Source organism: Mchenga conophoros, linkage group LG23 (genome assembly GCF_057382185.1).
Source record: "Mchenga conophoros isolate Kocher_MC1m ecotype Shallow Benthic linkage group LG23, M_conophoros_male_GT1.1, whole genome shotgun sequence".
NCBI classification, from domain to species: domain Eukaryota; kingdom Metazoa; phylum Chordata; class Actinopteri; order Cichliformes; family Cichlidae; genus Mchenga; species Mchenga conophoros.
In genome coordinates, this window is record NC_140547.1 from 40,435,777 (window position 1) to 40,457,996 (window position 22,220).

At 40.9% G+C, this 22,220-nt stretch overlaps 2 protein-coding genes across 14 annotated transcripts in view; both read left to right on the top strand.

Moving 5' to 3' along the window:
• mcf2la (mcf.2 cell line derived transforming sequence-like a) overlaps positions 1-3,427 on the top strand; it is a 54,699-nt gene extending 51,272 nt beyond the window's left edge. For all 12 annotated transcript variants that reach the window (XM_085263946.1, XM_085263947.1, XM_085263945.1 and 9 more), the window contains 2 exons: positions 597-700; positions 859-3,427. In XM_085263946.1, the coding sequence (XP_085120072.1) occupies positions 597-700; positions 859-938 (184 nt within the window). In that variant the 3' untranslated portion in view covers positions 939-3,427. The remainder of the gene's footprint in view (positions 1-596; positions 701-858) is intronic.
• Positions 3,428-3,930: 503 nt separating this feature from the next.
• On the top strand, positions 3,931-22,200 carry cab39l (calcium binding protein 39-like). Of its 2 annotated transcripts, XM_085264223.1 has the most exons (10): positions 3,931-4,360; positions 7,385-7,436; positions 14,122-14,253; positions 14,553-14,717; positions 15,104-15,222; positions 15,344-15,512; positions 16,012-16,071; positions 19,011-19,076; positions 19,207-19,350; positions 20,172-22,200. In XM_085264223.1, exons 3-10 carry the CDS (start codon positions 14,152-14,154, stop codon positions 20,349-20,351), a joined length of 1,005 nt encoding a protein of 334 aa, XP_085120349.1. In that variant the 5' UTR covers positions 3,931-4,360; positions 7,385-7,436; positions 14,122-14,151; the 3' UTR covers positions 20,352-22,200. The 2 variants fall into 2 exon arrangements, with proteins under 2 accessions (XP_085120349.1, XP_085120348.1); XM_085264222.1 differs by lacking the exon at positions 7,385-7,436 and having other exon boundaries at positions 3,934-4,360.
• Positions 22,201-22,220: the final 20 nt, after the last annotated feature.

Here is a 22,220-nt window from a genome sequence, read left to right on the forward strand (position 1 = left end):
GGCTTTTCTTCTGTGACTGAGCACTCAAAATGCTTTTTACTACAAACCTCGTTCTCCCAGTCTCTCTCTCACGCACACACACACACACACACACACACACTAAGAACGTTGTGTAACATTCACACAAACACTCGCACTCGGGAGAATTTAGTGCTCATACATGTAAATGGAGAGTAACTGTCATAGGTCTTCTATTTCGACCTTTGTTTATTAGCCGCAATGTTAAAACTTCTCACCAAAACTAGCTGTAAGCAATCAGGATACTGGGTCAAATTGTGGAAATGTCCTGTGCTGTATGGTACCAGGATCCTTTGGGTCCTGTTCAGGGTGAGGTGCAGTCAGTGCATTCCAGAATTGCTCCCCCTGGGCGTGGGGATTGGAGGGGTTTGGTTGGTCGGTAGCAATGCTTACATATATGTGTCATCAGCAACCATATAAATACCAGGATCCAAGATTTTCTAACTAACCATTGCTTTATAACAAGATCATCAGTGCTGTATATTACACTTACTGTGGTTTTAATGTTGTGGCTTATTAATGTAAAATGTCCTGTAATTTTATCTCAAAATATATATATTTATTTAACTCCTTCACAGGTTTGTAAAGAACCTTCGCACCAGTAAGGAGGGCTGGGTGGCAGCAGCAAACCTCCTCAGCCTCATCTCAGAGTCCAAGTCATCTCAATCACTCAGCAGCTCAGGTCGGTTACAACGAACAGGAAGTACACACATTCATATCTTTCCCTTAACGCTGCAGTATGTTGCCTGTTGCCTAGCAATGCGGCACAATGACGCTATTACTCTCCCCTGCAATGTCTGGCTCTAACAGAGCATTGCTGTTTGTGTGTTTGTCCTGCAGATGGCAGCGTCTCTGGGAACCTCAGCACTTCTTCCAGCTGTAGTGAGACCTACACCAGCTTCTCCGACATCAAACCCTGACCTGAGTCAGGTCTTCCCAGCTTTTTTTTTTTTTGTTAAATCACTGCACCTAAAATCATTTTGTACAGGTGGAAAATGCTTAAAAAACAAAGAAGAAAAAAAGCTGGAGTTTGGTCTGACAGGAGGACAGTCACCCACGTCACAGTTTCTAAATCCATCTGAAAACCAAAACTTTCTCTGCAGATCAGCCAGCGCTGGCTAAGTGCTAACTGCCCCCCTTTTTCCAGAGTATTTAGAAAAACTGCACTGTCATTTAAAATTGTTTTTATATTCAAAGGTGTCAGCATGTTGGTAGAATTTAAGTATAGATTTTTTTTTTTTTGCCGTTCCTTCGAGCGAGAGGGAAATATCAGGGATATCTGTCATTCCTCGGCACACAAGTCATGTGATGTATCACCTCCTGCGAGGCCTTCTTTAAAGCTAAATGTCCGCAGTCTAATAACTGACTGAACAGGCAGTCCAGGCCTAGTGATTATGTAGCATTAATGTGGAGAGGTTAGAAAGGACATCTGCACTAAACACGCGCCGTCTGCAGAGGGGACAGAACTGCTGGTTAGTCGAACCCCTTCAAGTCGATGACGACATCGCAGCACGGCGACAGATTCTTGTGCAGGAGGATGTTATGTAGACAAACACCATCAGACCCCCGATAACGCTGGCTTTGGTATCAGTCGCTGATCGCACACTGTGAAAAGTAGCAGGCGGCCGCAAGAGGAAAAATGCTTTCAGTACATCTGGGAGGAAAAGTGAGCAGGTTGATTGCGTGCAGGCGTTTTGTGTTGTTGAAGCTACTAAAGAACGTTGTATTCCTCACACATGGATAATGAGCTTCCCTTAAAAGCTGTTTTTATGATATTAAGAACCGCACGCAGTCACTAGGTGAATGTCAACAACAGTACAACCTGGTGGTCAGGTGTCTTGCACTTCATTCTAAATGAATCTTTTTCCTCCTATGAGGGATTGAGCAACCCGCCAGTGCACTGCTCTGGATTTTTACCTCTCAGGAAGACGTTTCTGTAGGCAGACAGGTGTGACTGCATACCTGCCTTTGTGTCTGTGTGGGTGCGCGCGCACACTCACCTGATTGTTTGTGTTGACAACAGACAGCAGTTCGATCAGTTTTTCAGACACATGTGCAGCCTCTGCTCAAACAGCTGTCGCGGCCCAAATCTCAGTGTTCTGAATGTGTGTCTGTTTTTTGTGTCACCGTGCTCACCTATCTTTGGTCTGCACCGCAGCAACAAAAGCAGGCTTTGTCCCCCTCCTCCTCCCCCCCTCCTCTCTGTGCAACCAGCCCCATTCAAGCATGTGACAGTAGCTGCTTCTCCGCAAGCTGGGTTAATAATACCACGGCCCGGACCTGCTCGACATGTTTGCACCTCCGGCCTGAGAGCAATACTTTGTGTACTTGACACCAAAATGTAGCTGAGTAAACGTCACAGTTAAGTAACTAGTTTAGAAAATGTGATACGTCCACTGTTCTGATGTAGATTGATGCCAACCGCCTTTGACGACCAGCTGTTCTGCACGCAACTTCTGAAACCTGTGCTATTCTGAACACTGAATGACACCTTGCTTTTTAAATGTTTTTTAAATATATATCCCAGGATTTTTACTGTATCCACGAGGTACACTGTAAAACAATCGCTCCTTTTTCCACCTGCGTTGTTGAATGTGTGACACTGTTTCAAACAGGAAACCAGCTTGTCCACCTGCTCGACAAAGCCATGATTAACAGTTTTTTTTTCTTAGATTTTTTTTCTTAATTGGACTAAAATCAGTGCTTGTGATTGGCTTCTCAAGAACTTGCTGAGAAGCACTTTTTTTCTTTGAAGATCCTCCCACTGAACGTAAAGGAAGAGGAAACAAACCAGTTTACAGGCCTTTCGATGTCAAACTGTGAGCTAAACTGTGGCTTGCATAGCTGTGCGTCCACGTGCTGAGAAATAAATGTTACACTTGTACAGATGTGTCCTCTTATACCTCACACTGTTCCCCCTAAAGAGCATGTATATTGTTAAGAGGAGTCTCTCTATCTCTCTGTATATCATCACTCTGTGTGGCATGTACTTCATAAGCCCCATGCTGTAAACCTCCTGGAGAACTATTTTTTACCTGTTGTACATTGTGAGAGTTTATATTCTGCCCTCTTGAGAAAGCTGACATGGGCACTAAAGTCGTCAGTTTTTTGGTTTTTTTGGTCACCCAAATAAAATCTTACCGTGTAATTTGTACTTTTTCGACTCAGAGGCTGGAGACATGAGAAAGGATTCTATTTTTTAAGTTTGTTTTTATGCAGCACATTGCAGCACCCACTGTCTTTATTTTCCTATTGCACATCTACTGAATATGCTGTTGATATAACAGCATATTACGATTTAAAACTTGTTACAAGACATATCCATGTACATTTGTAAATATGTAATTCTGACTTGTATGTAAATTGAAAAGCAGCTTTAATAAAGTCTGAAATGGTTTCCTCTATTGAATTTAGCCTTTTTCTCTATTATTATGAATTTTAAAATATCTTTAATGGTTAGCTGTTTATTTTTGAAGTCAGCTAAAAACAAAAAAAGGAAGAGAGAGAATTTGACAGTGGAATTAATTATTAATTGTGATCCGGAAGTGTAATTTCAACCACATGGTTCCTTTCCTCCAATGGGCTTTTATTCCAGTTTAGACTATCATGATTCAGTCTAGGGTTCGTTCCAATAAGTACTGCTGCCGACCTTGAGGTCTATTTTCCGCTTAATTTCCGTCTTGCACGTAAACCCTACGTCACCAAAGTAGTTTTCAGATGTATTTCCTGGTAACTGTATTAAATATGTGCTTTTGTGAATATACACGATGCAGTAATACTTCAGTCAAGGCCGTAAGTAGCGCTTGAAGTCGGAGGATGTGAACGAGAATCAGCCGCGGCTGGAAAGATACAGATTTGTCAAGCTAGCAAGCGTGAGGCACACAGGAAGTGACGCGAGTTGCACTACAAATTACAAGTTTTTATGAAGCCCCGATGCAATAGAGGACTTCTTGGTTGAATTCATAAATACAGCCTTATTTAAATTACTCCATCGATGGCGTCCACTTTACTTTACAGCACAATCGTGCTTCTCCTCCACCCTCCAAAGAAACAAGGGGCCGCCGATTATTTTACTATGACAGCGCAATCGGGAAGTCCATAATCTCTCCGTTCTTGCTAACTTGGCAGCACACTGGAACGCGACCAGATGGAATTCAGCACTGCCTTCTTAACAGATTCCACACATTTTAAATTGTTTCGTACACATTTTTAGCCGACTTTTGTGTCGACAAACAGCCCTGGCGTGAGCACAGGCGTCTATCTGGGAGCTTCGGCTGCGCTGTGAACCGGGACAGAAGCGGTCAAGACATTTACAGATCCCCCCACCAAACATCTTCCCACTGTAAGTATTATTTCTAGGCTCTACTGTCGAAGAGCAATAGCTTTCAGATAACCTAATATGACTGCCCTTTGTAACTTAAGTCGGTGTTGAAACGTCGGTTATGTTGATGCATGAGAGAGCCCCAACGTCCTTTTCTGCAGTTGTTCATGAGATGATGCAGACAACTGTGGGTAGCTTTGGAAATCTGTCAAACAAAAAAGAGGGGAGTTTGGCCGGAGGCGAGAGGGGTGTAGCCTTGTTAAATCACATTGTCTGGGACTGTTAATGCGGCCTTATGTGCTGTTTACTGCTGTCAGCGTTATAAGCTCTTATTCCTCTAAAGAGGGTAATTAGCGAGGTCTTTAATTCCTCGGGAGTTCATTTACAGTGTGTGTATTTTGTTTTTATTCCCCCCCTCCTCCCTCCTTTATTACTTTAAACGACTAGGACCAGGTCAACCCGAATGATCACAATCCAACTTCCGGGTTTGGATTTCAAAGTAAAATGCTAGTCATAAAGTCTCCATTGAGTCACTGCTTTATGCAGCTATAAACCTTATCAAGATCACAGTTTTGGCAAATTTTATTTTATTTTTTTCATTTTATCATATGGCTTTTAAACAAAGACACTTAAATAGTGCCAATAGTTCCAATTCACAACAACAACAACAACAACCATAAGGTGCTTTATATTCTAGGGAAAAGATCCTACAAATGGGAAAGATCAGACAACCCCTTGATGGACAAACACTTGGTGACAGTGGGAAGAAAAAACTCCTGTTTAACAGGACGAAACCTTTGGCAGAACCCGGGTCAGGGAGGGGGCTGTGATCAGCTGGGAGTGATAGGAAAGAGAAGAGAGCAGGACAAAAGGCTAACTATAGGGAAAGAGAGCCTGAATTTCATAATTATTCATGTTTAAAAGGTAGTTATTTTGCAAAGTGAATAAATGATTGACAAGTTAAATGTCTGTTGAAATAATAGTTGCACTGATACTATCGCATGGACATTAGTAACCTACGAGCAATTAAATGACGTTCCCCAGTGGCATTGGCCAATGTTTATGTGCTGTATCAGATCAGGTCTGTGCCAGATAAATGTTCAAAGACGGTGTGATAAGGAGCTCAGAAACTTTAAATCTAGTAAGATAATCTGGAACAGAGATTATTTTGTTTTCCTGACACTGAATGAAGAATAAATAACAACAAAAAATGAAACAAAACAATATTAGCGAAATTTATACATTATTTTTAAAATATTGCATTCTCCTAATAATTTGGTTCATCCTTAATTGCTAGTTCCAGCCCTACATTTATCTTTGATGCTATACAACACTTTTTGACGTAGATTCTTTCACAAAGGTGTCTGTCTTCCATACAGTCTCGTTTCATGACTCACTCTTGTGCTTTTAATTTGAAAGCGGACTACAATATATGCTTTACATTATGAGTAAATCCACTGGCCTTGATATCTCAAGGTAAAAGCTTCTCATATAAGCTATTTCACACTTGATTGCAGTATTAACCTGTAATGACTCTGCATTTAAGTACAGCAATCTTCATATTGTCCTGAATAAAAAACTTGCACATTATAGTTGTGATTTCTCAGACTGTTACCTTTGACTACCAGCAGTCCATGTGAGTCATAAAGACTCCATCTAGCCTGGCTGTCATGTCCTCTGTGTCTTGCTTCTCAGTAGATCCACCAATCAAATGCTCAGGCTTGTTTTTAGGTTAGTGTCTGCCACCCGTAAGGAAGTAAATGTGATTGAAAAGGAAAGTTTGCCTTGCTGACAAAAAAGTCCCCACTTTAAGTATTGCAGTAGCTTTTCACAGCCATTCTTGATAACGCCGGCTTCCTCCAGCTGGACATGCAGAAAGTGCTAACCACTGAGAGCACAAAGACCTAAGTCAGTCTTAAATATTACAGATGTGCCCTGTATGCTTCACTGAAGTGCATCAAGTGCAGTTGGGGATCAGAGTTTAAACTAATATCAGGTTGGTCCTACCTAACAATCTCTTTGTAAGTGAGATTTTGCTTGATGATGTCTGGTCTTTCATGTCGCCTTTCCTTGTGAATATAATTGAAGCAAACAACTCTTTGTAGTCGGAGGTGGGCATAGATTAGATCGTGGCTCAAACAGTTGGCAGTTCGTCTTGTAACCGGAAGGTTGCCGGTTCGAGCCCTGGCTTGGACAGTCTCGGTCAGGATGCTGACTGAGAAATTTGACCATCTTTGTCAAATTAACTTAAAAAGGCCTGAAACTGTGCTGCTATAAACTACAACCTGTGTGTCTTCACTCTGATCTTACGACTGATAGACGTGTTCCAGCTTCGTCAGACGTGAACCTTCCAGTCAATGCTTTGTCAGATTTATTGCAGTTGATGTTAATCACTTAGCTAATGCCAGCAGCAATAATTCATGCTGAACGAGCGGGTTATTGTCCTTGCTGCTCCTCCTTCAGCGTTTGCATTCCTGTTGCATGTGTTAGTAGTACACCATGAATGACTCACATTCCAGGCAAAAATAATAGGATGTCACCTTTCTCCTTCATTGAAAGGCTGTGGTAGATTCTTCGCATTGTTAGAAAACTTCTAGGCTTAATTAAATGAATTTGCCAAGAATTCCTGAGCACAAAGTTAATTTATTTGAACAAATTATCAAGTGTGCGACGAGCTGCCCCACTGCTTCCCCCTGGTCTTACCACAAGCCACGAAATGTCCAGCTTGTATTCCCTCTTCTGCCGCCTGAGTGGCCTGTAGGTGTGACAGATCGCTACGTCACCGTCTCTCCAGCTCCTGTCGTGGATCACTATCTTGCTGCGCTGGAATGTCACCGATTAGTCATCAGAGCCGCCCACTGCCATGCAGTTTGTTACAGTGAATGTTACTATAATCCAGCGCTGCAAAAGGCAGCTGTTTGATGAGGGCAGTGCCAAGAGAGTTATGACTAATATGACTGTTAGTCTTTTTTTTTAATGTATTGCCATATGACACAAATAATTTAAAAGTGATTACTAATAGTTTCTCTGTTCGGTCTTGTTTAGTGTTTAAAAGAGAGCAAGTTCCTGCCTGGGGATCTGCCTGAAGCACTGATTCGTAAGTGGGCAGCAGTTCTGATATATATTCTGGGGTTAGCCCATTAAAGGCTTGACAATTAAGAGTAACTCTACTACGGTAATTAATTTGAAACAAATCAGCTAGAGTCATTAAAAATCTGATAAATATTTTTGCTTTTCTGTCTTTTGCTGTTTTATGTAAACTAGAGTTTATTATTTATTTCTGATATATACCTTATTAAAGGACCTTTGCAGTACTCTAACCGAGAGGAAATAACAGCGTTAATGGTAGTTTGTGTATCAGTGATATTAACAATTCACAACAACAGTTGCCTCATAGTGTTTAAAATTTCAAGGTAAAGGTCTAACAATTAAAGGATGTGGTTAAAACGCCAAAATGACCAAATAATGATATCTGTAGTGGTCTTAAAGATCCAATATCAGTCAGGCTCTACTTTTATATCAGTTAGACAATTTGTAAGTGGTAGCATTATAGTGAAAATACAGTTCACCCTAGTATTGAACCTTGAGGGAATCCATACTTTGATAGTGAGGAGAGACATTTTTCATAAGAGCTGCAGTTCAATGATCAAACATTCAGTGGTCTACAAACGGATTGCATAGTTCAGGAAAACTGCAACTACACAACAAATAAATCTTTGATCAGTCAGATATGCATGTAGTGCATTAAGAAGCGAGTTGAATCAAATGTACTGAGTGACTCCTCAGCACAGCGGTGTTAGGATGACAGTAAAGGCCCATATGTCTGCAGCAGAGGTCATCCTTTCAGATAACCCAAGACAAATCTGCTTATGGCGAGAATGTGCCGTCGCTCGGTGCTGTGTCTACACTCGGCTGAATATCGTGTCAGTGAGGCAGCACGAGAAGGCAATCGGCCTGTTTCTGTCAGGTCCTAACATAATTAGATTATCAGTATACTTTGATACAGTATGTCACAAGACGAGCCATACCCCTGATGACAATCTTTATTGTATTATACCATACTATACCGATTTGATTTGGTTTGTACCTTAGGAACATAACGCAGGGATCTGATAAGTTTTAGAGCATGTGATATAATTTTGGACTGAAGCTGAACAAATAGTTTTCATGTAGCAAACGGACAGGCAAATATATCAAAGACTACAGACTGAACTCTAAAGATTATGTTTTTCTTAAAGTGAACTGACTATTCAGCCAAAGAATCTACACAATGAACAGCCAATGAACAGCCAATTGGATTTGTATTTTTCATTCATTGGTTTACTAAAATAAGAGCCTTCCAGTAAATTATAGATTTAATATAAAATGTATATAATATAAAAAAATAACTGTTTAGTTAAGCGATTTATCCTTGCAGTTACAAGACTATATAAAAGAATTGCTAAAGAGAAATTAAAGGATACATTGTTTTCACGGAGTAGCAGTAGAAACATTAAAATATCGCCTTATTTACTTCCTAAAATATTGATGATTCTGATGCTGTTTTATGCAGGATTTATGGTCCTCCGTTGGTGTCCTAATGCGATGAAGAGAGATGAATTGTGGGAGTCTGTGCAAATTATTTACATTTATATAAAACCTCTAATACTTTTAAAGGAATTCACTCGCTGTTTGAACCACACTGCTTACATAGGCAAGTTTAAATGGGGGTGCCAGTCCTTTAGAACAAGAATGCAAGCATGTCTGTGTAGGTTCTCAGCCAATCAGGTCGTGGCACTCTTAAGCGCTACTAATGAAGGCAGCTGAATGTCTTTTTGGTTTATGGAGACGTTTGACCTCTCATCCAAGAAGCTTCTTCAGCTCTAAAACCGATGGGGAGTCCCAGATGTTTAATACCTAGTGGCATTGGGGAGGTGGTCCTCAGAGTCATTGACCCATCCTGTAAAGTTATTAAGAGTCACATGAGACAAGATGTGAGTCAAGGCATGGCTCATTTACCATCAGATCAAAAAGAAGTCCAGTTTCCTTAACTCCTTAAGACTGTTTTAAGGGGACATACTGCTGTGCTGCAACGACAGATGCAAGCATTATTAACCCTGTTGCACATGTTTGTACCTGACTGTTGAAATAATGCCTCATAATCTTTTTGAAATTATACTCCCTGTTCTGGGTAACCTTTACTTATATTCTGTACATCTGTATTTGGATTAAAGCTCATTTAGATTGCTTGCGATTAGTTGAAAAATTCATATTTGGGGCAACAAGGAACATCTCAGGTAAGCTTATACCTAAGCTGAGCAGCTCGCAGTGTGCGCTCGAGCCCAGCAGGCACAAGATTAATTCCATTACATAACATTTAGTCAGTCTTAAGAAGGGTGCAAGTGAAAATGAAGACTTCAGAGTAATCAGCTGCTTAAGCTTTCCAGGACTCAAAAGACATGTTATTAAATGATTAAAAGGGGCCCTTTAAGTATTCTTTAATAATCAGAAACACTTAGTTAGAGCTGCAGGAACAAGGCCGGACTGGGAGCACTGCTCGACTGGTTATTACCTGACGCACTCGCCTACAGTGTGATTAGATTAGAAAAGCAGGAAGGCGTTGTTTGCAAGCATGGCTCCCCTCTTTTCATGAGCAATTCCTCATTGCCAGTTTATCCTTCGACAAATATTGACCTGACTAAAGTTTTGCCGTCGTGATGTCATCGAAAGATAAAGCGAAACTCAAGTAGCCTTGTTATGTTTGTCACCTGTTCCTGGATGGACTTTAAAACAGCTCCCTTTTCACCCACTGCACACCTTGGTATTCAAATGACATAAGCTAGCAGAAGAACATTTTTCACGGAGGGGTTGGTATTATTTTCCATGTCACTGTGATTCAACTGCTTCCGAATAAAGAATCAAAATCAGTCACACAGAACATTTTGAAGAACTGATTATGAAGAACACAAACATAGCTGAGCGGGGCTGTGTCAGCTCAGATATCCTTTTGTAAGGTGAAAACCTTGTGATTCCAATCCAGGCTGTTTTCTTGTTTTGTTTTTTGTTTGTTTGTTTGTTTGTTTTTGCAGGCGTCCAATCCCCCGTGCAATTTCCCCTTTCCTGAATAATGTGAAAGATGACATTTTACCTTCAATGTTTCTTTCAACTCCTACCTTTTATCAGTCTGAGGAAAGCACTCACTGTTCTGCTCAAATACCTCTGGAATGCATCAGCTTACTTTTCTTATTGCGACAACGCACCAGGATCTGCAGCAGCTGTAAACAGTCGGCACCTTTTATGACAACTCTGTGAAATGTAAGTTGGCCGTAAGTGGCCAGCATGGTGGATGCATTGTCATGTAATTAGACGTGTTTTTATAGGGGAAGGATTGAAGTAATAACTCTGTCAGCACACCTACACGGATTTGTTTTACGATCATCAGGGGAAATCAGCCTTTACTGTCACAGCTCTTTATTCTCCTGGTCTTGTGATTTGAAGTGGCCCACACATCTGCCAGGCTAAGTGGCGTTTGAAGAAACTGATACTGTGTGTGTGTGTGTGTGTGTGTGTGTGTGTGTGTGTGTGTGTGTGTGTGTGTGTGTGTGTGTGTGTGTGTGTGTGAGAACTTGGTTAAGGGAACTTCCTGTTGTATTTGATAATGAACAAGTCAAAGAGGTTTTTGTAGCTCTGTGGAGAGGTTTGTTTTTTCCCTTGGAGGGTAGAAAACAGATGACCTAAGTCAGAAACTTTTTTAATAAACAGTCTCAACAAGTCAAATAAATATCCATAGCTGTATGTCTCACATAAGGCTCCTTCATATCAGGCATCAATGCTTTAAAGTTTTAGGCTCCTTTAAGCTTCCAGTATGTGACACTCGGCAGTCTCCAGAGATGAGTTACTGTTCTAATGTGCTTTAGACGGGCTCATTTGAACTTATACTCATCTCAAGCTTCATACTTTTATTCCAACTTATTATAAAGGAGTATATTCACTTACACTCAGTTCTAAATAAGCTTTATTTTGCATTGTCGAAGCCTTGATGTAGCCTCTCAGTTCATTCCAAAAGATGTTGTCTGCCTTTAAGACAACTTTCTTCTGATTGGTTATCCCTATCAAACAGGAGGTTTGATGAATAGGTAGGCGTGGCTTCTGTGCTCACAGAAGCATCATATGGATTTATGAAAACGGCCTTGAATGCAGTGCTCAGAGCTGTCTGAAACCTGAGCTTTTGGCTCAGGGGGATTACTTGTGCACAGACTGACCTCATTACTTTAAACTTTGTTCATGTTTAAAAAAGACATTCATCATTATAACTGTAGAGATACAAGATAGGATAAAAAAGGACAAATTAAAATAAAAGCTCAGTAGGTCCAGCTGAAGCAATATTCTCCTCCAGAAAACACTGTGCAGGTGTTTTTCCAAGGACTTCCATGGACACGGTCACTTTACCTGTTCACTGTGAATGCTTTACAATGTATAGTGTAGAAGGAGGCTTTAACATTCAGACAATTTGGCTGCTAGCATCAGTTCTAGATGAATGTCTTGTGAGCCAGTGGCCGAGGAGACGGGGAAGGGAGGAGCAGAAGTGTTTTGTGAAGAGGAGAAGAAAGAGAGGATGAAATGAGTGAAGGATGGAGCAGATGGAGGGAGGAATGACGGTGGGAGTTAGGGTTAATGCCCTTTTACATTCCCAGATGAGGATTAGCAGTCACAAGTTCTGTGGCTGTTCCTGACCTGGCCTGGATTTTGAAGGCCACTGCTGCCTCCTGGATCCCTTAATATGCTCACAGAGCATTGTGGACAACCTCTCTAACTTACCCGATATACTCAGCAACAAGTATATTTATGTGTTGTTTTCCTGGTATTTTAGCTTAAAAACCATCAGTTGACAGCTATATTTGTAAACCTGTGACTGAAGGAGCAAATGCTGAAAGTCCTTTTAAGGTGCTTGGCATTATGTACAATGTCAGCTTAGTGCGCAGTGTGGCTGCAACAGATTGCTAGTAGCATTGTTGGTAGCATGATTGACATTCTGGCAGTAATAGGGCAAAACACAGCTTGCTACTTTGATGCACATAAACTAGAATTGTCGGTTTCATACAGGCTTGAGCTGTCAAGATGAGAGTAGCTAATGTAACTCAAGGGACGTGAACGAACTACTATGCTCCATACCAGCTCCATACTGTATTTTGTTGGTGTTTACTAGGGAAGCCTCGCATGATTCACCTTGTCCTGCATCATAGCTCATCCTCTGACCAAAAGGAGCAGATTTAGCTCCCTTCCGCCTTCATTTGAATAAACTTTTTCCTCTTCCTCATAGACTGAATGTTTGAACAGCAGGTTGCTCACATTGCCCTGTTTTTAGTGGTTAAAAAACATAAAAGGTTTGATTCTAAAGCTTAATCCTGAATGCTCAGGTATTTATTTGATTTATTTTCTTTCAAGACAGGATAGCAGTTCATGTCAACAAATAGCTGATCCGAGGCACGTTGTATTTTTAGCTAAAGACACTATAATATAAGAATGAGGACCGCAACAATCAGAAGATCTGAGTGAGAAGCACTAGGTGATGGTGGGGAGGACGAGACCTCTGGCAGAAGCAAGCTGAGGGAGGGGCTGGTATCTGCCACAGTCAGTTGATTGGACAAAACAGTGCAACAGTAGCATGTAAATGCAACAGCAGTGAAAAGTTTTGAATGGGGAACGACTGCAGCAGCACGAGTAAGGAATGGGTTGAGTTCATGTGGTCCAGCTCCAACTATAAGATCAGTCAAAAAGGAACTGGCTGTGTCATAATATGACGGAGATGTTATGTTATGGTGCAGTTTGGACTCCCCTACTTTTGAATCTTAAGATTATTTAAACTGTTATTAAATTACAGAAACTACTGACTTGACTATATATACCTACCTCGATAGTTTTTGCAACTGCACTTTGGGACACATTCAAAGTTTTAGCAGTTTTCCGGATTTACTGATCAAGTATTGATGGACTCTTGTTTCTCTTTATTCAGCTGATTGGTTCTTGCCATAATATGATTTCTAACAGGCTGTCAGATGTGTAGCAACCTGACTTCTAGACATGTATATGGTGTTGGAATGTTTTTCAACGGTAGAAGAAGACTACTCAGATTGTTACTTCCCTATCAGCAGCATTTTTGTTATCTTTTCATATCAAACAGATGGAGCAAGAACAATGTTACACCGTGAGTCAACACAGTGTCATCAGCCCATCTAAAGATCTGTATGCGACTTGTAGGTGCAGTACAGGGTGATGACGGTTTCCACAGACACACGGCTGCAGTTCGCAGGAATACATTTATTCGTGACGTTTCAGTGCCCTTCATGTGGCAAATTATTTGCGTTGTACCTCTCCTACGCACCTGCCTTGAAAAATGTTTTTGCTTGTTTGGGATGCACAACTTGGAGCTGGAATCACAATCGGTGCAGCTTCTGAATGCTTCTTGGAATATTTATATTGGAAAAATGATTGAAAATAGTGGTTTATTCATATTTAATCAAATAGAAATATTTAATAAAAGTGAGCACAGTATATTGTTTGCCCACAAGAGGGCACTTACAACTTTATAGTCATCTCTGTAATGCACTACATTAAAAGTGGCATTTTTGTCAGTAAGCAGCACTGTAAACTGACGTTTGTGGGAAGCACTGAAACGTTGGCAGTTTTACAAGTCTGGTAAAAATAGATCGTAGCTTTTATAATTACAGGCTATTCTATTGTAGCTTGAATTGATTCATCAGTCAATAAACAATACATTTAACACTGATTGCTGTGTTTCACAGGTCCCAAAGGCGTGTGCACACGTGTCCATCATGCCGCTGTTTGGTAAATCACACAAGAGTCCCGCCGACATTGTCAAGACGTTGAAGGAAAACCTGGCCATCCTGGTCAAACAGGACAAGAAGACAGACAAGGTAGAGGAATCTATTTGATTGTGTCTGTGTGCGTCTGTGTGTGTGTGTGTGTGTGTGTGTGTGAATGGGTGTCAAGAGGCCCCAAGGGTGGGAGCGCGAAACAGCCTGCGCCTGTCATCTTCTGACGCTTCACTGTCAAGACTCTCTCACACATGCACACAGGGGATCAAAGAATCAGAGTTACAAGCCAAATTCAAGCTCACGCTCTCTTTTACTAATGATAGTTTCTACATGTTATTCCTCTAAATGATGCCTTCTTTGCCTCCATCCTTCCTCACCTGTAGTTTTCTGTTCTACAGGCCTCTGAGGAGGTGTCTAAGTGTTTGGTGTCCATGAAAGAGATCCTGTATGGAAGCAATGACAAGGAGCCCCACACCGAGACTGTGGCCCAGTTGGCCCAGGAGCTGTACAACAGCGGCCTGCTGATCGCGCTGGTAGAAAACCTGCAGGTCATAGACTTTGAGGTAAGCAGAAGAAAGTATCACAGATGTGCTGCAGAAGCACACTTGTGATAAAGCTGACACAGAAACGTGATAGAAAATAAACATCCATGAGCAGAGGAAACTTAACAGCTCTTCTAGACTTTTTAAGAAATGCTGCATATTGTTGCTGTAGTTTTGCAAGATGTAGTGAAAATAATGAAATTTGATGGTGTATTTAAAAACCTTGTACAGTTTTCTTACCATTACAGGCCTCCTCTGACTCCAACTCATAAATTTAAGTTACTTTAGGTTGTAGCACTGCTTTTAAAACAACTTTTTTTCCTACTGTACACAATTAATTAATTTTTAACGTGCTAAATGTTACAGATGCTGTTATGTGGTTAGTTCAGTTTTACGTGTGTTTCCAGGGGAAGAAGGACGTGTGTCAGATCTTCAACAACATCCTCAGGAGGCAGATTGGGACGAGGAGCCCCACTGTTGAATATTTCTGCTCCCACCAGGAGGTCCTCTTCATACTGCTGAAAGGGTGAGATAAACACACAGTGCACGTGCTGTCCTCAACCTAATGGCGTCTTAACACAATAAATATGGCTTCTATGACGAGGAGGGGGTGATGCGTTACTCTCTCTCTCTTGCTGTGTTTGAAGATACGAGATGCCCCAGGTGGCGCTAAATTGTGGGATCATGCTGAGGGAGTGCATCCGCCACGAGCCGCTCGCCAAGATAGTTCTCCATTCGGAGCATTTCCACAATTTTTTCAACTACGTGGAGATGTCCACCTTCGACATTGCTTCTGACGCATTCGCCACCTTTAAGGTAACTCTCTTTCTTCTTCTTTTGGCTGTCAGGTCAGGTGCTAGACTAGAGCCAGACTGGACTTTGACAACAGTGTTTGGATTTGGATTTAGTAAACCAACATCCCACACAAGTGTCATTTGAATTTGATATTTTTGTTCCCCACATAGGCCTAGAAAAGGCAAATTTGTTTTCATGTTTTGTTGAGGAAAAGTCTTAACTTATGCTGATTTTTGCAGACATGTGACCGTTGACCATGTGACGCTAACTTGTCAGCTATTTTGAAGTGTGATGATTGTAATTAAAACTGGAAAGTAAACACCTCCAGGAACCTCTGGCAACATTTGGGGAATACATTTTTTTTTTCCGAGCAACTGATGGTTGTATTGGATCCAATACGGGAGACAAATTTTGGGCAGCGTGCGATTGTACAGTGTATACATACATGTATGTATGTAAAAAGTGTTCGGTAACATTTGAATCCGTCAGCTAAGATGCATTTTTCTGTCTTTGTCCACAGGACCTCTTGACGAGACACAAAGTGCTTGTGGCCGAATTCCTCGAGCAGAACTACGAAGCTGTGAGTGCTTCGACTTACAAACACATTTGCACATCTGCAGCTCCCGAGAAGAGATTAGTCTGGGATGGTTGTTAGCCACCACACATATTAATGCACATTAGCCTTGCTATTTTGAATTTTAGCAATCGTTAACCTAAACCACACACGGAGGTCAGTCACTGAGCTCTGTTTGCAAACACTGTCCACTGCTCTGAATGACTCTGCATGAGGAAACCTTGCACGGATGCACAGCGAGATCAGGTATCAGTCACCGCAGTGCTCACTGGCCCAGTCACACACAGGCATTCACGAAGCCTTGTGATAGAGTATTGAATGAGCTGGCAGTGAAGGCAGATTAAAAAACAAAAAACGTAAATTTATAGGAAAACTGCACAGCCTCTCTAAATGTCATAACGTCTTTCGATACAAAGCTCTGCTCTGTGTCCTCAACATTTCTAGGCAGAGGAGCCCCTCTCACGAGCAGGATCCCCCCAGGGCTCTCAGCCTGTAGAAACCCACACAAAACCACCTTTTCACCCAGCATGTGTGCCGACGGCCTGTCAGGAGATGTCACTGCCGGCTCAGTAGAGTCAGTGATCAGGCTAAGCCACAAAAAACCCAGAATTTGTCATACTCATTAGATTTTAGGGCGACCATAGCTCAGGGGGTTGGGAAGCGCATCTGTAACCGGAAGGTCGCCGGTTCGATCCCCGGGCTCTCTGTCCTGATCGTTGTGTCCTTGGGCACCGCCTACTGGTTTTGGCCAGAGGGGCCGATGGCGCGATATGGCAGCCTCGCTTCTGTCAGTCTGCCCCAGGGCAACTGTGGCTACAACTGTAGCTTGCCTCCACCAGTGTATGAATGCGAGAGTGAATGAATAGTGGCATTGTAAAGTGCTTTGGGTGCCTTGAAAAGCGCTATATAAATCCAATCTGTTGTTGTTATTATTATTTTAGTGGTAAACCTATGACTGCACAAATAACACACTGTAATAACAATGTGTTGATCTACTCAAGTCAAGTGTCTAGGGTTTGGGGTTTCTTCTAATTCATCCACTTCCTCTTAGTTACATATGTTACATTTTTGCAGGTCCAGGCAGTTCTTGTCCTTTTGGATGCAGTGCAGTATTTTCATTTGCTTTAATCGATCTCATTAGATGCCTTCTGGGCTAAAAGAAAATATACTAACAAGCCAAATTACCCATGTGCAAACACAGAGTTAAACAACTTCTCCATCATATATGCATTTGTCTCAACCTAAAACACACAGGCAGATATTTCTGTCTTTAAAATAACTACATTCAGATAAGCGTTGATACTTGTCTCCAAGTTTTCCCAAGCTACAGAGTGTGCATAAACATATTCATCTAAACTACACAAGTCCTTTTCCTGTTGGAACTCTTACTTAAATATTCTGTAACTTATACAGACGCTATTGTTACATTTCAGATTTCCTTTTTTCCTACCTCACGATATCAGATATGTCCCCATAAATGATAAAGTCCTGTATAATCTAATATTTGATTCAAAAGCACCTTCATCATATTGATTGCTGATTACTTAAACATCACCCGGACAGTACGTGTTTGACCCTATGCAGCCATACATTCAAAAGCCAAGCGATAGCACTGTCTTCATCTAGGTTCAGATGTTTTAACAGCCATCTGGTGCTAATTTATGCAAACAACCAGGTTTCTTTTTAAATTTTAATTCATTTATTGAGTTTTATTTACCTTTGCAAAGAGGTCAAACAACCATACAGACAGCAGGAAGGAAAGAGCAATTGTAAGTCTAGAATATTTATTGAGACTAGTTGTGCCATGCTCCCAGAATACATTCGGAACATTGTGTGCAAAAGATAACTCGTCCATCAACTTGTGGTATATCGGAAAGATTACGCATAGGAAGAGAATGTGGAGCTTTTCATTTAGTAAGGTCAGCTTGACACAGAAGTAGCAGAATGTAAAAAATCAAAAATCCAACATCTATTGATATTATTATTATTATTATTATTATTAAGTCCACAAAGAGCACAACAACCATTTTCCATCACACCAGCAGCTCCTTTAGGATCTCCAGCTAACCCAACAAGTGTGTCTTTGGACAGGTTCAGACCTACAACCTTCTTGATTCACTGTGCTGCCAAACTGTTTTGGCAATTTTGAATAATTGTTGCAACAAAATAATTGCACTGCGTGGCTTTTCAGGTTGGTAAGCACTCTCTCTAGTTTATCGCCTAAGCACTTTGCAACTTTTAAAACTAGAAGCTGCATCCACAGACACTTTTTCATTAATGGTCACACACACAGGCAATCCTACATGGATATCAGGGTTCACTTGGGTTCAGTGTCTCGCTAAAGGAAACTTAGAAGTGGAAGAGCTGGGGATCAACGAACGGCCTTTGGAAGAGTAGCCACTATAAACAAGGTCAGATTTGAACCCAGGTCTTTGCATTAGCCTTATGACATATGGGTTGCCTGCTAAACCCAGTTAGCTAAACCAGCACTCTGCACTAATGTTTTCAAAGGAAATGAGCCAGGTTAAACTTAGGAAGCAAATGGAAAGGTGTCCTAAACACAGGAGAGTGGGCATGTTAAACCAGTGATCATCCCCAGCCGGTCATGGCAGATGGCCGCCCCTCCCCGAGCCTGGTTCTGTTGGAGGTTTCTTCCTGTTTAAATGATTTTTTTTTTCTTCCCACTGTTGCCAAGTGCTTGCTCATGTGTAGTCTCTCTCGATTATTGTAGCGTCTTTACCTTACATTATAAAGTGCCTTGAGGCGACTGCTGTTGTAATTTGGCGCTGTATAAACTTTGCGTTCATATTTCCATTTGGTGGAAAAGCCCTCTATTTACAACATTTATCAGATATTGTTTGGAAAAAGTATTGTCCATATAGATATTTCCCAAAAGCTTAAAATTTGATCTCAGATTGTTGCTGCGTTTTGTTTTTTCACTGTAGGTGTTTGCAGACTATGAGAAGCTGCTGCACTCTGAGAACTACGTCACCAAGCGACAGTCTCTAAAGGTTTGTCTCCGACCTGTATTGATTTAAATTCCTACTTAGACTTCATGGGATTTTTGGGGGTTTTTTGGGGGGCGGGGTCTGCACAGCTGGCCTCTCTAATAATAATTTGTCACTTTGATCCCCCCTCCAGCTTCTGGGAGAGCTGTTATTGGACAGACATAACTTCACGGTCATGACGCGGTACATCAGCAGGACAGAGAACCTGAAGCTGATGATGAATCTGCTCCGAGACAAGAGTGCCAACATCCAGTTTGAGGCCTTCCACGTCTTCAAGGTAAACAAACAAACAAACAAACAAAAAAACCAGCAGATGCATTTAATGAGAAATTTGGAAAGAGAGAAGATATTTCTCCCATATTGGCTCCTCTTCGTTGGCTTCCTGTTAAATTCAGAATTGGATTTAAAATCTTTCTCACATAAAATCTTGAATAATAGGGCTCATATTATCTTAAAGACCTCATAGTACCATATTAGCCTAATGGAAAACTTTGCTTTCATGTCGATGTTTTACTTGTGATTGCTACGATGTTTAAAAGCAGAGCCTTCAGCTTTTAGGGTCCTTTTCTGTAGAGCTAGCTCCCAGTTTGTTTTCGGGAGACCTCCCTCTACTTTTTAGATTAGGCTTAAAACTTTCTTTTTTGACAAATCTTGTTAGAGCTGGATCAGTTGACCCTGAATCCTCCCTTTGCTATGCTACAATAGGCCTAGACTGCTGGGAGCTTCCCATGATCCACTGAGCATTTCTTATTCACTCACCTTGTTTTACTTTCTTTATACACCACTAATATATTTAGTCTTTAGTAATTAAACTCTCTGTTCTCACCGGACATGGCAGATGACCACGCCTCCCTGAGCCTGGTTCTGCTGAAGGTTTCTTCCTTTTAGAAAGGAGTTCTTCCTTCCCACTGTCGCCAAGTGCTTGCTCATAAGGGGTCGTCGGATTGTTGGAGTTTCTTTCTAATATTGTAGGGTATTTACCTTACAATAAAAAGCACATTGAGGTGACTGGTGTTGTCAATCTGCGCTGTATAAATAAAACAAAACAAAACTGAATTGAATTTTCCTCCCGTTTTGTCCTTTTTTTGTTTCCCCAAGGTGTTTGTAGCAAACCCCAACAAGACTCAGCCCATCATCGACATCCTGCTCAAGAACCAGACCAAACTCATCGACTTCTTGAGCAACTTCCAGAAGGACCGCACGGACGACGAGCAGTTCAACGACGAGAAGACCTACCTAATCAAACAGATCAGGGATCTGAAGAAACCGGCTTCCTAGAGAAGCATTGCTGCCTGCCCTCTACTTCAACTTTTTATTAATAGGAAGACATAGAAAAAAAACACATTAACAATAATGGTTACTCTATTTGAAAAAAAAAAAATCTTTGAGACGTCATTTGTTTTTGTTTTTTTCCCTCTTTGTCAGTTCATTAAAAACTTGTGCAAGAGTAGTTCTTAATCACTGATCTTTTTTTGTATTTTTTTTTTTATCTCATCTGTAGCATGTAGTGCCACAACTCATGGTGTTGGAGGCAGCTGATTTGCCTTGTTGGGGGAGAACCAGGGGTTTAAAAAAAAGCTTCAGCCAAAATCCTCCGGGTGGATGAGCATTTTCTTTAATCTTATTAGTCTCTGCTTGCAAATGAATTTTGTAAATTTTTAAAAGCAGTGGCTGCAAACCAGAAAAATGAACAACTTTTTGTTTTCTTGGTTGATGTGTGGTGAGGATGTTGGTGTGTCTGGTTAGGACCAGGTGAAGTATATTTACAGCGTGAATATCTTAATGCATTCTTGGTCATCGGTAAAAGCAATTTTTTTTAGCCAAATGACAATGGTAAAGCTCAGTAGGCCACAACAGTGTATTGGGGTATTCTAGCTTAAAAAATTATAGATAATAGTTAAGGGAGGAGGCGGTAAGAGCGAAAAAAAACAACAACTTTGTATTTCAAAAATTATAGTAGCAGACTGGGTAGGAAAAACTCATGAAGTTACTAATTTACAAGTAATTCTGAAATTTAAGGGGAAAAACTAAAGTAATCTGATATAATTAAGAACATTAAACGTGATTTTATTGAGACGTGAATTTACGAGGAAAAATGTGTCATATTAGGTCACATTTGAGATTAGTGGATTCTAAATTTCTATGATCTTTATTTTTCTCCCCTATGTTTACATCTATTATGGCCCTGATCAGATTTTCATTTGTGCGAGCTAAAAGTCACTGATTGTTTCTTCACTTTAAAGCTGAGGGGATTGGATTGCATACAGTCCAAAAGGCCAACGTCGCTTCAGTGTGTCACACCAACATGGAACAAGTCTCGTTGCCGGTCTAAAGGCCGAGCCCATCCGTGCTGTTCTAAATTACTCGCAGGTCTCGAAAACAAACTGATTTCAGTCACTGTTGACTAAAAACAAAAATCTTAAAAACAAGAAAAAAGAAAATGACAATTTTGATCACTGGTTCTCTTTGCTGGTGGCTAATAGCACTTTGTATGATTTTAAATAATAATAATGGTGATTCAATTTGTTTGAAGCTGATCGCTGTTTTCACACTGCTTGATGTTGTTTTTTTAATATATAGTGTCATTTCTCATGTACAGTTTCTGGTTTGAGTGCCATTGTGAGGGAGAACATGAGGAGGAGGCACTTTGCTGTGTGGATGCTGTAGAGCTGTAAAGATAGCTGTTTTTTTGGTTTCACTCCCTTTTCTGTCTGTACTGTAACGGATGTTTGACTCTGGTTTGGATCTGACGTTGTTATCAGAGGACGAGAAGATTCAGAGGTGCCTTTTTTTTGTTTGTTTTGGTGTGTTTTCCTTTCTCTGTACTCGTTTTCTTTCCTGTATTTGCAGTATCTTTTTAGGGTGAGCTTAATTATTATGTTGATGAAAATATGCTCTGATAGAACATATTTGTTGTGATTAAGCAGTGAACCTCTTAACTCACTATATCAGAGTTCCTTTTGCCGTTTGACACCTTTTAAACTTTTTTTTTTGCTCATCACTTGCCATTGCCATAGTAAACTCGCCGGCAAACAGAACGAGGCCAAAGCCGACCAACGGCAGGATTCAGCGGTGAAACATAACTGTGAAATCAAATAAATGAATAAAAATCCACTTTTAGTTTAAAGCAGCTTCGATTTCTTTCTG

Bases quoted from the DNA above. Each gene is read 5' to 3' on its own strand.
- cab39l (XM_085264223.1), top strand. From the start codon at position 14,152: ATGCCGCTGTTTGGTAAATCACACAAGAGTCCCGCCGACATTGTCAAG. The intron at 14,718-15,103 runs GTAAGCAGAAGA...GTGTGTTTCCAG, and splicing joins TGCAGGTCATAGACTTTGAG to GGGAAGAAGGACGTGTGTCA. The intron at 15,223-15,343 runs GTGAGATAAACA...CTGTGTTTGAAG, and splicing joins CTCTTCATACTGCTGAAAGG to ATACGAGATGCCCCAGGTGG.